The 17,844-nt window shown below is 39.4% G+C and overlaps 1 protein-coding gene across 8 annotated transcripts in view; it reads left to right on the top strand.

The window, feature by feature from the left end:
* KAT6A (lysine acetyltransferase 6A) overlaps nt 1–17,844 on the top strand; it is a 134,354-nt gene that overhangs the window by 83,610 nt on the left and 32,900 nt on the right. For all 8 annotated transcript variants that reach the window (XM_036300719.1, XM_036300718.1, XM_036300725.1 and 5 more), the window contains 2 exons: nt 2,175–2,293; nt 16,990–17,105. In XM_036300719.1, the coding sequence (XP_036156612.1) occupies nt 2,175–2,293; nt 16,990–17,105 (235 nt within the window). The remainder of the gene's footprint in view (nt 1–2,174; nt 2,294–16,989; nt 17,106–17,844) is intronic.

The following is a 17,844-nucleotide window of genomic DNA, read 5'->3' as shown; positions in this document are numbered from 1 at the left end:
GTGACAAGGTCGCTTAGACACAAGAGCTTTCAGAGAAATTATGAACTGATACATGAATGAATAGAGTTAAGATTCATACGGTTCCTTGCTGTGGTGGCTGAGAGCAGACATACGACTGGAATGGTAAAAAAGCTTTGGTGGCTGAGAGTAGACAAACGACCGCAAAGGGTTAAGAAAGCATGAGGAAATGAATAAAATACATGGAAATATAAGGTCATTGATTTTTCTACTTCAAATATTGGCAAATATATTTGTAATTTTTCACTTAAAAGAGAGAGAACCATAGCTTCAGTCCATTTGCTTAATGTATCAGGCTAAGTTCTTTACTTCTCAAAGTATAAAACATCTGTGGAGAATATTTAATAGCGTAGCAGGTAATTGAAGTTAGAGGAGAACATTTTCATTTGCTCTTCGGATAACTAAAACTTAAACTAGCCTTGTTGCTCGAGTGCTGTGAGTTTAGAGAACCTAATGCTGCGAAGGAAGTAGAAATGGCTCTGAGGGAAGTAGCAGAATGAGAATGGACTTTTTTGGATCACAAGCCTCTTTTATCTCATATACTGTAAGATAATTTCTTCACTTTGATTTCCTTCTTCTGAATGTCCCATTGGTGATTGTTTTCATTGCATCATTGTTTTCATTCTTGCTTATATAAATGGTTGATGGGTTCAGTGAAAAGAGAAAATTCTCATCATTGTAAGGTCCCCCTATTTAATGCTGTATCGATCAGGTTTTCACCATAGTGGCAATCAGCTAATTACTGTAAGCATTTAAATACTTTTTATGTCTTTATCAGCCATGTAGATTGTAGAAAAGCGCTAGTTTAAGCATGGTTAAGAAGATATGCAAGTCATTTAGTTTGGACTTAGATGGAAAGAATAAAGCGGATCTTAGTGAAAGGCATTTTTGTATTAACCACTTCACTATAGATGGATTATTAGAAGAATCTACTGGAATGTTATAGAAATAGAAATGTATTAGAGCAAATGTATATAAAGTATATGGAAAACCAATATTGAGCTTTAGGCATTGGTGTGAGCTTTTGCTTTAATTGGCTCTGTCATTTTTTTTATGAGTTTTAGAGTTTAAGGAACAACATTGCACCATCTGATAACAGTGCTACTGATTGCTGTACTAGTTTGTGCCTGCATCTGTCTGTGTCATGCACTAGGGGGCATTCATGTCACATAGCATCTTTATATATGTATGTGTTTTTCAATTTGGGAATATTGTGAGCAGTGAGTCCTTGCCCTTTTTCTTATACTAAGTGAATAACAGACAGCCTATATGTGCAGTTGATATGAAAAGAACTACCTCCTAATTGGTCTTTTCAGCTACATTTATACAGAGAGGAAATGCTGATGGCACACTATCAGCGGTGTCATCTTCAAATGCAAAGGATAATGACCCATGTAATCCCTCAATACTCCTTCACTAATTTCTTTTCACTGCATCCTCATGCATTGAAGATGCCTTCTTTAGCGGGTAATTGTAATTTATCATACTTATCCAGATGATTATCTCTGTGATCCTCAGGTTTGTGGAGTTCTTACTTTAAAGGGAACCCAGAATGTGAAGGGAGTTGGTACTTCTTGACATCAGTTAAGGTAGCTATTTCAAAGGTTATCTTTTTGCTGAGATAAGAATGTATTGGCCTTATGGTGATCCTTCACTGAGAAGTTTGAAAGAGCAGATTTTCTCTGTTTTCTTGCCAGGTGATGAAAATTATGTCTTGTTATAACATAAACTTCTTCCATACTACCAAGGAATGAAAAAATATTTGAATGTACAACTTATACTAAAAGTGTTGTATTCATACTATTTCAAAATAAATTTTATACTCCTTAGAACTTTTTCTTATTCTGCTTTTGTATGTATTAATAATACATTAAAATGTAATCTCTTTTAATGACATTTACATTTAGTTATATAGTATTTTTAAGAAGACAATTCAAGGTTTTTATTATAGGCAGATATAATACATATACTTTGTTATAATATCTTTTTTTGAGTCAGTTTAATGCTATCTCTTCTCTGTTACATAAAATAATAATATAAATAATTATTATTGAGGTCTTCAAACGGAAATAAAGACTTCTGAAATTTATTTCTAGATAATGTATTAAACTAAGGGTAGTATATTAATAATGTGTGAACCCGTTCTTTATATGCAGACAATCAGGATGGCTGGGAAGGCAAACAAGAAAGTGAGGAACGGCTTTTTGGGAGCCAGGAAATCATGACTGAGAAAGATATGGAGTTATTTCGTGATATCCAAGAACAAGCACTGCAGGTAAGTTGGATATTCAAATTGGACATTCAAATAATTTGTTCATGGATGAGAAACAAAAGGTTAATTATATTGTGGATAAAGCGGTAATAATAGCAATTTATTGATCCATCTGATCTAGGAATATTCTTCCATGTTTCTTCTCTGTAAAATTATTTTCCTTCTGTAAGTTAGGCCTTTGGTATTTATTGAAATTGTAGTGGGAAACCGCTGAAAGATTTTTAGCAAGGAAATAGCAGGATCAGATTTGCATTAAAAATAGTATTTTTCTTGGCCACCATATTAAGAATGGATTGGAATTGGATAAGATTGAAAGCAGAGAAACTAATTTTGAAGCTTTTTCAATAATCCAGATGAAAGAAGCTGACAGCTTAAACTAGAGAGGTGTCAGGGGAAATGGGAGTGAGGTAGATGGATTTAGAATATATTTTAGCGATGGAATCAGTGGAACTTGGTGATAGATTCTGTGTAATTTGAAGGAGCAAGAGGTCATCAAGGGTGACTCTCAGGTTCTCTGACTTAATGTAATAAAGTGGGTTGAAGTGAATGGAAAGTCACTACTGATTAGATTAGATGATGTTTTGAATAATGAAGCATTCATAAAGGTAATGAACAGTCATTTTTGAGAGCCTACATATGGCACAGTAGAAATTGCTTCAACCTTTGTTTCAAAAATTGTGCAGGAAAATTCTATTATAGAGTATTAGATAGTTGTACAGTTGTACCATTAAGAGATAAATGAGCCCAGTTGGCGTGGCTCAGTGGTTGAGCATAGACCTATGAACCAGGAGGTCACGGTTTGATTCCTGGTCAGGGCACATGCCCGGGTTGTGGGCTCTATGCCCAGTGAATAAAAAATATTTTTTAAAAAAGACATAAGTGATAAAGGAGTTAATTTTGGAATCCAGCTAACATCTCATCATTTATTGAGTGCCTGCTTTGTTTTACAAACTATGCTAGGTATAGGGACTATATGAGTAAGACATAGAATTTACAAATTAGTGGGAAACCCAGAAAAGCAAATCCAATATTTGTGCCTAGTGATTATATTGAGTAATTAAATTTCATGTGGTATATTTCTAATTCAAGAGTTACTGAAATGCTTAGCAAGATTTTTATCAAAAAAAGCCATTCATTAATTGGTTTTGATTTTTTTTTTTTTTTTTTTAAATTTCAGGAGAAATAGGGATACAGTTTGCCTGGCTCTATGTTCCATCATTAACTATATAAGGAACATTTCTATAAAAAAGAACCACCTCTGAAAAGAAAATAGAAGCATAAAAAATTACTAGTGTAGGCTTCTGTTCTGGAACTTTATTTCAACTATCATGTTATGAGCTTGGAGGAAATGGTTTTTCTGAAAAGGTCCATCACCAGAAAGAAGCGTTTGTATTCAGCTCATTCCATTGTGGCATAACAACCTTCTTGAAATATATAGAATGATTTTTATATAAAATATTAACCAAATAGCACATTAAATTTCCATATTTAATTTTAACGATTTTAGTTTTGCAGGATTAGATTGTTACAGCATTTTTAAAATCCGGGTTATTAAAATAATTTTCTTTTTTGAAAAGAATAATAAAGAATTGAACAGTTATTAGAGACGAAGTAAGCTAGAATCAGTAATTCTCTCAAGCCCTAGCTGGTTTGGCTCAATGGATAGAGCGTTGGCCTACGGACTGAAAGATCCTGGGTTCAATTCTGATCAAGGGCTTTTGTCCAGGTTGTGGGTTTGATCCCCAGTAGGGGACGTGCCGGAGGCAGCCAATCAATGATTCTCTCTCATCATTGATATCTCTCTCTCTCTCTCTCTCTCTCTCTCTCTCTCTCTCTCTCTCTGAAATCAATAAAAATATGTTTAAAAATAATAATTTTCTCAACCCTCTGAAGGAAAGATTACTAGTATTATTCCCATTTTACATATGAGAAAACTGCAACTTTTAGTTGCATGACTTTTCTGGTATAGTTATAACTCAGGCCTGTGTGACTTCAAATGTTTTGCCTTTAATCACAATAACACCCTGCATTACTCTTTAAAAAAATGTTACCAGGCCCTACCCAGTTTGCTCAGTGACTTGAGCGTTGGCTCTCAGACTTAAGGATCCTGTGTTTGATTCTGATCAAGGGCACATAACTCAGTTGCGGATTCAATCCCCAGTCAGGGAGCAATTGGGAGACAACCAATTGATGTGTCTTTTTCACATCAATGTTTCTCTGTTTCTCCTCTTCCTTTCCACTCTCTCTAAAAATCAATGGAAAGAATATCCTCGGGTGAAGATTAATTTAAAAAAAAAGAGTTACTGGAGGCACCAAAATTATAAGGCATGTACTGAATTCAAGTAGGGAAAGGTACATAGAAGATAAACAGCAAACAGTGGCATAGAGTACCAATTTATGTAATTTGTTGCTGTATTAAATGATGCAGATTATTCCACATATTCACAGTAGATTAAGAATAAGTAAGAATTGGTGTGATCTTGCTAACTACCTACACTAACAATCTGAAATGTTCCCAGAAGAAGCAGACTCAAAGAATTATTAGAATTTAGGTAAATGGAGAGAAAGAGGGCTTAGTCCAGTGATGGCTAACCCATGACACACGTGTCAGAGGTGACACGCGAACTCATTTTTTTGGTTGATTTTTCTTTGTTAAATGGCATTTAAATATATAAAATAAATATCAAAAATAGAAGTCTTTGTTTTACTATGGTTGCAAATATCAAAAATTTCTATATGTGACACGGCATCAGAGTTAAGTTAGGGTTTTTCAAAATGCTGACACGCCGAGCTCAAAAGGTTCGCCATCACTGGTAGGTGCAGTAAACATTAACTTTAGCTTTGAGGAATAAATAACTACTATGAATAGAAGAGATATTGCAATTATTGGTCCATCAGATTAATAAATATTTGAGGGCCTACCTTGTGCAAGTCACACTGTGGAGATGTAGAAAGCATAATAGCTGCCCGTAAAAGTGTGTAACACAGGCAGTCCTTACTTTGCATGGCACTGAGTTAATGGAAACGTGCACATCAAAATTGTGTCCATGCTTTACACATTCCTTTGGTGATTGAGATTTTATCTCACTTCTGGTATGTGTCAGTTTCAGTTAACATGGCACCATGCGAAGCAAGGACCAGCTGTAGTTTAGTATGAGAGATAAAACAGAGTGGAGCACTTATTAGGAAATGGTAAGAAATATATTGAATTACTAGCATAGAACTGGATGTTGGCTAGTAAGAGGACATTAGTCTTGGCATGCCAGGAATTTAAGGTTACCCCCATGACTACCTTTGTTGTTGTTGGAGTGGTTTCTCCTTGATATTGATGAAATTAGGGATGGGGAGTGAGGGACTGTTTTAATGGTCTTAGGCATTTTCCCATTAATTATAAGACATATTAAAAGGCTGTTTAGATGTATTTTGAGTTCATTAATTTAACAATTTAACATAATTTTCTTGAGAATTTTAATAGGTAGTGGTTAAAGGCCTAAGTACTAGAAACAGACTTCAAATCCTACCTGTGCTAAGTGACCTTGGTTGAACAAATTACTTAATAGGTTTGTTGAAAGGATTAGATGAGTTGATATTTGCAAGATGGCTTAGTGTGTCATTCCTATAGTGAGGGCTAGATAAATGTGAGCTTCTGTTAGCTATCTTAGGAGCAGGTACTAGAAATACATAGATGAATCGAAAATGTGTCTCTTCTACTTGTGGAGACAGTGATAAATAATTAAACCAATGTAATTAGTAATAGGTACTCTTTTACTATGTTCCTGGTACTATATTCAGCATTACATATCAATTTGTTGCTTGTAATACAGCCTTGTATATTACTTGCTCCCATTTTGCAGATGAAATAATTGAGAAGTCTTAGGAGGATTATTTTACCTAGCTTTAGTTTTAGAATCAGTATTTGAACCCAGGGAGTCTGACCTCAGATCCTTAACTCTTAACTGCTAGTTTATGGTATAATGTTACCATAGAGCAGTGGTTTCAACCTTCCTAATGCAGCGACCCTTTAATACAGTTCCTCATGTTGTGGTGACCCCCAACCATAAAATTATTTTCGTTGCTTCTTCATAACTGTAATTTTGCTACTGTTATGAATCGTAATGTAAATATCTGATATGCAGGATGTATTTAGGCGACCCCTGTGAAAGGGTCGTTCAACCCCCAAAGAGGTTGCGACCCACAGGATGAGAACCGCTGCCATAGAGATTTGTATAGACGCAATGAGAATAAACAGGAAAGTATCTATCTAGGGATCTTAGAGGAGGTTATATTTGAGCAGGGTGTTGAAGGAATGAGTAACAATTTACTGTTGAATAAGAAGAGGAAGACATTTTAAACAGAACAGTTTGGGTATAGGAAAGCTTATTGAACTTTTGGAGTTGGTTGGATGTAGTTAATTTGGTGGACTTCAAGTAAGAGAAGAAGTTGAAAGGTAAGTATAGACCAGATCACAAAGATCTTATGGTTCATGTTGAAGAGTTTGTGGTTTATTTTTTAAGTTACAGTAGCTTTTGAAAGTAGTCAAATAGCTTTTGAAGGGCTACTAAGAATTTTAAAAAGAGGATGACTTGATTGTATACTCATCTCGGGTGATACAGTGCATAGTGGACTGAAAAATATTTGAACAAGGACATCCATGAGTCCAGTGATTACAGTAGTTAGAATGAGAAGTGACTAGGGCCTAAATGAAGGCACAGGAGGTGCAGTAGGCAGAGATTTTTGAGAAAGATTTAGGATAGCATGGAAAAGATATAGTGTTGGGTTGGGAGTTAGAGTTGAAGGAAAAGATGGAACCAAATATGTCTCCCAGTGTTCTTCTATTTTGAGTACATGATGGTACTAAATGTAGTAGGAGCTTTTATGAATGGAAGAAGAGTCCATTTATCTTACATAAACTGGGTATTTGTGTAAAGTCTAAAATGGACAACTTTTGTAGATTTGTATATGGAGGTAGGAGAGTTTGGGGTAGGAGCTTTGCCAGATTATCATCAACAGGTGATAGTGGTGAAACTTCATGGTTAATAGCTAAAGTTATATATAACATTCATTTAACAATAAATGTTACTGAGTACTGAGTACTGAGTTACCATGTGCCAGACACTGAAAATACAGGCGTAAACAGATTTTTTAAAAAAATTCTTATTTTATGGAGCTTATAGTTTAGTTGGGGTAGGGATGGTAAATGGTATGCCAGTTATGGAGAAAAGTCAGAGGAGGGAGAGAGAAAATCCAGAGGGAAAGGATGGATTTGTGCAATTTTAAATCATTATTTTAGGGAATGTCTGACATTTAGTAGAACCCTGAAGGAGGTGAGGGAATGAGCCATGTGATATCAGAGGGAATAGCATTCCAGGCAGGGAGCAGGCATTCAAAGGCCCTGAATCCAGTTTTGTGCTTAGTATGGTCAAGGAAATACAAGTAGGCCAGTGTGGTTAGAATGAGAAGAGGAATTAGGTAATGAAGACAGAAAGGTAAGGGAGGCCAGATTTTGTAGGGTCTTCTAGACCATTATAAAGACTACGGTTTTTATACTGACTAAGATAGGAACCCTTGGGGGACTTTGAGCAGAAGAGCAATATAACCTGAAACATGTTATAAAAGAACTAGAGGCCCAATGCACAAAATTTGTGCAAGGGGCCGGGCCTCTCAGCCCCAGTGGCTTGCCTCGGCCCTCACAGCCCTGGCTTCATCTGGAAGGGCGTATGGAAGGGCGTTCAGCTGTCTGGTCTAATTAGCATATTATGCTTTTATTATATAGACTAGAGGCCCGGTGCACAAAAATTTGTGCACTCGGGGAGGAGGGGGTGTGCCTCAGCCCGGCCTATGCCCTCTCGCGGTCTGGGACCCCTCGGGAGATAATGACCTGCTGGCTTAGGCCTGCTCCCGGGTGGTAGAGGGCAGTCCCAATCCCTAGGTGCAGCCCCTGGTCGGGCTCAGAGCAGGGCTGATTGGGGAGTTGGGGCGCCGCCCGCTGTCATGCACAGAGCAGGACGGATCGGGAGGTTGCGATGCCACCCTCAGTCATGCTCAGGTTAGGGCCGATTGGGGGTTTGGGGCACCGCCCCCTGTCACACTCAAGGCAGGGTCGATGGGGAGGTTGCGGTGCCACCCCCTGTCACGCACAGAGCAGGGCCAGTTGGGGTTGGGGCGCTGCCCCCTGTCACTCATAGAGCAGGGCCCATCAGGGGGGTTGGGGCTCCGTACCCTGTCACGCACAGAGCAGGGTCGATCAGGGGTTTGGGGAGCTCCCCCCCTGTCACGCACAGAGCAGGGCCCATCAGGGGGTTGGGGAGCTCCCCCCTGTCACGCACAGAGCAGGGCCGATCAGGGGGTTGAGGAGCTCCCCCCTGTCACAGAGCAGGGCTGATCAGGGGGTTGAGGAGCTCCCCCCTGTCACTCGCAGAGTAGGGCCGATAGGGGAGTTGGGGCACCGCCCCCTGTCACACACAGAGCAGGGCAGATCAGGGGGTTGGGGTACCGCCACTGTCACACTCAGGGCAGGGCCGATGGGGAGGTTATGGCTCTACCCCGTCACACACAGAGCAGGGCCCATGGGGGGGGGGGGGCGGCGGTTGGGGCCCCGCACCCAGTCACACACAGAGCAGGGCCGATCAGGGGGTTGGGGCGCCGCACCCTGTCACACACAGAGCCACAGGGCGATCAGGGGTTTGGGGAGCTCCCCCCTATCAGGCACAGAGCAGGGCTGATCAGGGGGTTGGGGTGCCTTCCCCTGTCACGAACAGAGCAGGGCGGATAGGGAGGTTGTGGCCCCGCCCCCTGTCACACACAGAGCCACAGGGCGATCAGGGGGTTTGGGCGCTGCCCCCTGTCACGCTGATCCCGGTGCCGGGAGGCCTCACGGCTCCGCTGATCCAGGTGCTGGGAGGCATATTACCCTTTTACTATATAGGATAGAGGCCTGGTGCATGGGTGGGGGCCGGCTGGTTTGCCCTGAAGGGTGTCCTGGATCAGGGTGGGGGTCCCCACGGGGGTGCCTGGCCAGCCAGGATGAGGGGATGATGGCTGTTTCCAGGCTGGCAGGTGACTGAAGCTCCCAACTGCTCCTTTTTTTCTTTTTCTTTTTTAATTCTGGGCCAGCTTTAGCTCTGAGGCTTGGCTCCAGATCTTAGGCCTCGGCTGCTGAAAGCAGGTATCTGGTTTGTTTGGGTTCTATAATCTAAACACTGTTTCTACTCCAGCTCCGAGATCCCGGCTGGCTGAAAGCTGGTTTCTGGGGTTTTGTTTAGCTTCTGTATTTGTAACAATGTTTCAGACTGCAAGCTCAGAGGCCGGTAACGGCAGGTGGGGAACGTTGGAGTTCTCCGTCACTGAAGCAAGCAAGCCTCAAGTTCGCTTCAAGCTGCCTGGCTTCCGGCCACCATCTTGGCTGGCAGTTAATTTGCATATCGCCCTGATTAGCCAGTGGGAAGGGTAGCAGAGGTATGGCTAATTATCCTGTTTCTCTTTTATTAGATAGGATTGTTCTGGTTTCTGTGTAGATTGAAAGGAGAAAATACAAACGCAGGAAGAAATTAGGAAGCTATTAGCATTATTCACATAAGAGATGGGGATCAGTCCGAGCTGGTTTGGCTCAGTGGATAGAGTGTCAGCTTGCGGACTGAAGTGTCGCAGGTTTGATTCTGGTCAAGGGCACATGCCTGGGTTGCGGGCTCGATCCCCAGTAGGGGGCGTGCAGGAGGCAGCTGATCAGTGATTCTCTCTCATCAATGTTTCTCTCTCTCTCTCCCTCCCTTCCTCTCTGAAATCAATAAAAAAATTTTTTTTAAAAAAGAGAAAGAGAGAGAGATGGGGATCATTGTGGTAGTGGTCAATTATAATTCTTGATTATGTTTTGAAGGTAGACCCATATTAGGATATGCTGTTGGATTGGATGGTTATGAAAATAAGGAGTAGCGTCCAGAGCACACTTGGTGGAGGAAGTTGCCATTTATTGAGATGGAGGAAAATACAAGAGGAAGAGGTTTGGGGAAAAGAAGATCTGGAATTTGATTTTGGACTGTTGAACTTGAGGTTCCTATAACACAAGCATGTCAAACTCAAAAGCTAACATGGGCAAAATAAACAAGGTTTAAGTTTATGTGGGCTGCAAAAAAACAAAGGCTTCAATTTTCATAGAAACTTAGGTTTATTTCAGCAGAGACATGCTGAATACAAAGGGCTGAAATAAATGGGTAATTGTTAACATAAAATAATAGAACATTTTAATAAAAATTATTTTTTTCTTGAACATTAACTTAGCAAACACTGAATAACTGCACAAATTAATAAGCGTAATGCAAATAAACCTATTTTTCTTGTTCTCTGAAAGCAAAATATTTCCTATTGCGCACACCAAACAAGTCAGTCCAAGACTAATGACGTGGCAATCGGCTGCTGCAATATTCGCTGCCAGTATTAGTGGAGAGAAATGGTTTACCTGTGAGTAAGGCATGTAAGGGAAATGAATGCAACACGATTATATTAATCAGTCATTAGTGAATGTTATAGTTCATTATTAATAATTATGTATAACAGGATATTGTAAAAATTAAGTTATGAAATTTTTATTAAAACATTTCTTACATACCGTTATATTGGCTGGGCCACAAAAATATTCATTGTGGGCTGCGAGTTTGACATGCTTGCTATAACACATTCAAGAGAGGAGCTAGCAAGCAGTGGGATGTATGTGTCTGGAATTCAACACACATAAGTTTGAGCAAAAAATCTAAATTAAGGACTTGTCAGAAAGTTGGTGGTATTTGAAGGAATGAGACTAGATAGGATCACCAAAAGAGAAGAAAAGAGCTTTGAGGAGTCCTGGGATATTTAAACTTTTAGAGATTAGTGAAACTGAGAAGGAATGGCCAATTAAACAAAAATGTCTCATTTCTTCCTCCCTCAGTCCCTGGCAACCACCATTCTGCTTTCTGTCTCTATGAACTTAATTACTCTAGATAGACCTCATATAAGTGGAATCGTATGATATTTGTCCATTTGTGTCTGGCTTATTTTACTTAGCATGTTTTCAAGGTTCATCTGTATTGTAGCATGTATCAGAATTTCTTTCTTTTTTAAGGCTAAATAATATTTCATTGTATGTATTTACCATATCTTGTTTATGCATCCATTTGCCAATGGACACTTGCTTGCTTCCACCTTCTGGCTGTCTATAATAATAAAGAGCTAATATGCAGATGGTCATCATGCCCTCACACCATCATGCCGTACTAGCTCAAACACTCAGCACTGGGGAGAGAGGAATGGGGACCAGCCAGTCTGCGGCCTGGAAGAAGGACAAGCCACCCGCCCTGTGATCCCGGGCGCCAGCAGCTAGGGCTGTGGCCTGGGAGAGGGACAAGCCGCCTGCCCCACAGTTGCCTGCAGCTGTGGCTGGTCTGGGCAAAGCCAGCCCGGGTCCTGTGTACCTGTGGCTGGCCAGAGAGAGGGAAGCCTGGGTCCCGGGTGTCTGCGACCAGCGGGAGGAGGGAATTCTGGGTTCCAGGTGCAGGGTGAGGCAGAGGCGGTTAGGGGCAGTCAGGCCAGCAGGGGAGCAGTTAGGGGTGATCAGGCAGGCAGAGGGGTTAGGGGCAATCAGGCAGGCAGGCAAGCAGTTAGGAGCCAGCAGTCCTGGATTGCGAGTGGCAGTCGGATATCCCCCGAGGAGTCCTGGATTGGAGGAGGGTGCAGGCCGGGCTGAGGACCAGCCCCTTTCTCCCCGGTGCACCGGGCCTCTAGTTGTGAATAGTGATGTTGTGAACATGAGAGGACAAATATCTATTCAAGTTCCTGCTTCCCGTTCTTATATACCCAGGAGTGAATTTGCTGATTCAAATAGTAATTTTATTTTTTTAGAAACTGCCATACTGTTTTCCACAGTGGCTGCACCATTTTACATTTCCATCAGCAATGCACAAGAGTTACACTTTCTTCACATCCTTGTAAAACAATTGCTGTTTTCTGATTTTTTGTTTTGTTCTATTTTTTTATAGTAGCCATTATAATGAGTATGAAGTCATATCTTATTGTCTGCATTTGCTTTTCTCTAATGATTAGTTATGTTGAGCATCTTTCATGTACTTATTGGCCATCTATGTATCTTTTTTGCAGAATGAAAAAGAAATTCATAACCCATCTTACAATAAGATCTCACTTAACTCAATTGTTGGCAAACATGATTTGAACTGACATGAGACTATATGTATTCTTATCCCATTTAATGTGAATATTCATGTTTTGCTAAAGATATATCAATGAACCGAAACCGGTTTGGCTCAGTGGATAGAGCGTCGGCCTGCGGACTGAGAGGTCCCGGGTTCGATTCCGGTCAAGGGCATGTACCTGGGTTGCGGGCATATCCCCAGTGGGGGATGTGCGGGAGGCAGCTGATCGATGATTCTCTCTCATCGATGTTTCTAACTCTCTATCTCTATCTCTCTCCCTTCCTCTCTGTAAAAAATCAATAAAATATATTTTAAAAAAAAGATATATCAATGATATCAGTTTATGGAGTGTCCCTGAATCCTACAAGAGTTGTCGACTTAAGATACATATACTAGTATGTATTGTAATACTTTCCTAACATCAGAAAAATTCAGAATTCCAAAGCACATTGTCTTCCAAGAGTTTTGGATTAAATTCTGTGTACTTGTAGCATCATTTTTTTTGGAAAATTAAGTTTCAGTTCAAAAAAACATACAGACTTTTGGAATTCAAATCATTAATTAGTTGAGGGCTACCCATACTTCCTATCTCACTTCTACCCATTTTGTTCTTTATGCTTTACTCTGGATATTTCTGTTCTGGAAGTTTTTGCCTTTTAACTTGTCTGAGCCTTGTGTTTTCCCCCCTTATCTATAAAGTGAGCACATTGTTTTCTACTTTGAGGAATGGATTGTGGGGATTCAATGAGATAGTGATATAAGGTGCAGAGTCTGGCACAGTACATGTTCCACAAATGCTGATTCTCTTATTAAGTTCATGCTCTCTCCATTTGGGAGCATGTGAACTCATTCTTACATATCTCTTTCATCATGTAACTTTCAATCCCAAATGGATGGAATTATTTTTATTATACTGTTTCTATGGGAAAATGTTCAAATACCAAAAAGACATCTCTTTCCCCCACATTTCACATTCTCATATTGATAATAAGGGTGCAGTATAACCCTCCACTCCCACTTCAAAATGCCATTTGTTTACCCAGGGGAGATGGAGAAGGAAGTCCAAGAGGGAGTTATCTAATGGAGGGCAAAGGGAAGGGAGCAGCAGGGTTGTATCTACATGAATTGTAATTTTCATATTTGTACTAGATCTGGATTTGAGGGTATTATAAGAGTGGCCTCTGTATATTGGAAATTGGAATTAGATAAGTGACTTAATGGAAGTGGAGTTTTTTTTTTTTTTAATATATTTTTATTGATTTTTTTACAGAGAGGAAGGGAGAGGGATAGAGAGTTAGAATCATCGATCAGCTGCCTCCTGCACACCCCCCACTGGGGATGTGCCCGCAACCAAGGCACATGCCCTTGACCAGAATCGAACCTGGGACCCTTGAGTCCGCAGGCCGACGCTCTATCCACTGAGCCAAACCGGTTAGGGCGGAAGTGGAGTTTTTATAGAGGAGTAATAATCTTTCTTACAAACTGTTACTAATAAAAGTTCCATTATCTAGAGTAGGCACATTTAAAATTTTATCTTTTGGTTTAACCCAATTACTAGTGCATTTAGTGCCCCCCTTAACTTTTTTAGATTAAAAAGTCTATTCTGGCCTGGAATATGTCATCTTTTAAAATTTTTGGCATATTCAAATGAGGAGGGTACAAAGTAGCAGAACCTGAATTAACAGTTTTAAAAAATATTTTGTGCTGTCAATTATATCAGGTATCTGCTGCTTTGGAAAGTTGAGTCTTTAACAAAAGAGTATTTTGGCTGAAACAAAAATAAAAAGGCTTACCCGAGGTGATTTTGTAATTCAGATTGACAATTTGACTTTGGCAAGGACTGGGTTAATGACTGGTTTAGATGCAGCTTTTGCTTCTTCACAGCATAGAGCCTTTGTTAACTTCTAAACCAATGATGGCGAACCTGTGACATGCGTGTCAGAGGTGACACGCGAACTCATTTTTTTGGTTGATTTTTCTTTGTTAAATGGCATTTAAATATATAAAATAAATATCACAAATATAAGTCTTTGTTTTACTATGGTGGCAAATATCAAAAAATTTCTATATGTGACACGGCACCAGAGTTGAGTTAGGGTTTTTCAAAATGCTGACACGCCGAGCTCAAAAGGTTCGCCATCACTGTTCTAAACCTTAGTAAAGGGAAACACACTGGCTCAGGAAACTCACCAGGGAATTGGAGGTGGTGGAGGACAGAGGTGGATGAGCGCATGTGCCAGACATTTTTACAGTGCACAAAGGTGAGAGTAGGTGAGGGAGTGGGGAAACCTGCTGCGAGGCTCGTTTTACACAGACTCTCTTCGTTGCGGTGATGTGCAAGCAATTATACTGGAATTGGATAACCAATTTCACATCAGGCATCCACCTGGAAGAGCCACGGGCAGCTGATGGGAAAGCTACCAAACAACAGGCAGTGCTGCAGCAGGTGCATGTTTTCAACTTTTGTGCTTCCTGTTTGATCCTTGACTCAGGAAATTAGATCTAGTTTCCGATACTTGGTAATTCTGATATTTTCTATACTGTTCTGGTTATTTTGAGCTGTGAAGATAGGTTGATTAATAAAAGATACAACTTTATTAATTAGAATACTTGATTCTGGTTATTTTGAGCTGTGAAGATAGCTTATAATTAATAAAAGATACTTTATTAATTGGAATACTTGATTCTGGAATGTAGTTTAAAGAACAACGTTTTTAAAACCTACAAAGTTCTATTTTGGTTTTGAGAAATGAAAATATCTTATTTTAACCCTGTCTTATCTGTTTCCTTATGATTTTTGCCTTTGGAAGATATTTTCAGTATGCCTTTGTGTCATAACACAATTCATCCAACTTAATAAATATTTGTCTTTTGTTTTGAGGTGTCTAAGGAAGAGGTTGAGGTTTCACTTGGCTGTATTCCAGTATGAAACCTGAGATAAGTCCCCTGGCTTTTTAGAAAAGAAAACAGAAAGACCAGGGAGAGTGTTCAAATGAGATGTGGTGAAGAGGCTTCTTCCTGAAATGAATTTCTATTTAAAAAGTGAATAAAAAGCGCTGATCTTTTCAGTTTTGTAGAGGGGTGTGTGTGTGTGCACACGCACGGCGCTGTCTATCAATAGGCTCCAACAAGGGACTTTTAAAATCTCTACCTTTTTCTTTTTTAAAAACATTAAAAATCCTCACCTGAGGATCTGTTTACTGATTTTAGGGGTGGGGGGGACATCCATGTGAGAGAGGAACATTGATCAGTTGCCTCCCATATACCCCCTGACCCGAATCAAACCTGCAACCTGGGTATGTGCCCCAACTGGGAATCAAATCCACAACCTTTTTGGTGCATGGAACGTTGCTCCAAACAACTGAGCCACCCAGCCAGGGCCTATTTTTTTTTTCAAGTCAGTTAATGTTTGTAGAGTATCCATGACAAATATGCATATACATACACATTTGTTATGTACATAATATACACGCCTATGTATGTATGAATATGTTGCTATATTAGGTGTACAGAAAATCAGATTACCTGATCTTTATAGCCCTTAACAATGACTTATATTGGAATTGCTGGTATAGAAGTCATAAAGGCTTTACAAGTTATTCTTTTTAGAAAGTGTAGTTATTCAGATTATTGCAGGGATGAGAGCATAGAGGTTGTTTTTATTTTTTTATTATTTTTTATTTTTAAATATATTTTTATGGATTTCAGAGAGGAAGGGAGAGGGGGAGAGAGATAGTAACATCAATGATGAGAGAGAATCATTGATCAGCTGCCTCCTGCGTGCCCCCAACTGGGGACTGAGCCCGCAACCCAGGCATGTGCCCTTGACCAGAATTATACCAGGAACCTTTTAGTCCGCAGGCCGCTACTCTATCCACTGAGCAAAACCAGCTAGGGCGAGGTTGTTTTTTATTATAAATACAAAGTAGGTAAAAGAGATAACAATACGTGTATAGTGGAGTATTTTTTTCTTTGGTCAAATTTATGAAGAGCTACTTATGAAGGGAATTTTATGGGCAGTGCAAAATGAAGACTTTTGATACTTGTTTTGCCATATTCTTTTTTTATTGTTCTTAAATACCTACGTTCCCAAACCAGACAATCATTTTTTTTCCGTATGTGCTCACATGTGCTCACAGGTCATTTCTGTTGTCAGTGAGGCACCATATATCTATATATGTATTAGATATATGTCTGTTCCAGCAGTTTCTCTTTAATAACTAAGTCATTAAGGGCATGAGTTTAGTTGAGGAAGGGATTCACAGTATTATTAAACATGGAAATCCAGTGACACCAACCATATTAGGCTCTAAGATTTATCAGCATTTTTGTTTTTCATTTGGGTGCTCTGGTTAAGAAATAATACAGCTTTTTCAAAACTTATTAGCTTATTTTTGGCTCTTTTGTTCTCCCATGGAATTTTGAGAAGACAAATTTAGATTCAGATTGTTTTTTGCTTTGTTATCTGTCTCAGTGTATTTAATTTAGTTAAATTTTGTAATGTGTTTTTTGCCTGCACAGAAAGTTGGAGTGACTGGCCCCCCTGATCCACAAGTCCGCTGTCCCTCTGTAATTGAGTTTGGGAAATATGAAATTCACACCTGGTACTCTTCCCCATATCCTCAAGAATACTCAAGGTATGTTTTGAGAGACCCTTTACCTTCTATTTTTCAATTCATAGAACTTCAGTTCTAGAAGGGATCCTCGGGACATTTTAGTCTATTTCATCTTTTTACATTTGAAACTAGTGGCTTTTAAATGTCTGTAATAGCAGCATACTTTGGCAGTCACTTAATCCTAGTCGCTTTTAGATTTGTTTTCCTGTAATTTGCCCAAAAGCTGATATTTAAAATTGGAAACCCGACACATGGTCATAATGAAAGGGGAACTTTTTTTCTTTAAGACAATTTACCTTTATATTACTCACACTAAGAATTAAAAGAGAGAAAGAGATTCTTATACTTATCCATAAGTAAAGTTTCACCAAGTAGCCTTTTATCTAAATTTTTATAATTTAACAGACTTAATGTTTTTCCCTCCAGAAATAATTGGATAAATGGTATTAAATTATATATAAATAGCTCAGGTTTCCAGATATAAAAATTGATCAGTTGACAGATTTTTGGGATGAGGCATTGTGTTCAGTAGAGCCAAATTGTTTCATGATTCAACTGTGACACATAAGTGCCCTTAGAAGTTACCCAACTCTACCTCAGTTTCCTCATCTTTAAAATGGGGATAATAATAGTACTGACCTCATAGGATTTGTTGTGAACATTGCATGGATTAAAACATGTAAATCCCTTAGAAAATGGTAAGTGCTCAATAATGTCAGTTATTATTATGTATGGTTTAAATTAAAAGAGTTGAAAAATA

The sequence above is a fragment of the Myotis myotis genome, unplaced genomic scaffold (genome assembly GCF_014108235.1).
Source record: "Myotis myotis isolate mMyoMyo1 unplaced genomic scaffold, mMyoMyo1.p scaffold_m19_p_3, whole genome shotgun sequence".
NCBI lineage: Eukaryota > Metazoa > Chordata > Mammalia > Chiroptera > Vespertilionidae > Myotis > Myotis myotis.
The sequence above is the reverse complement of the archived record's forward strand: the minus strand, read 5'-3'. Positions and strand labels throughout refer to the sequence as shown.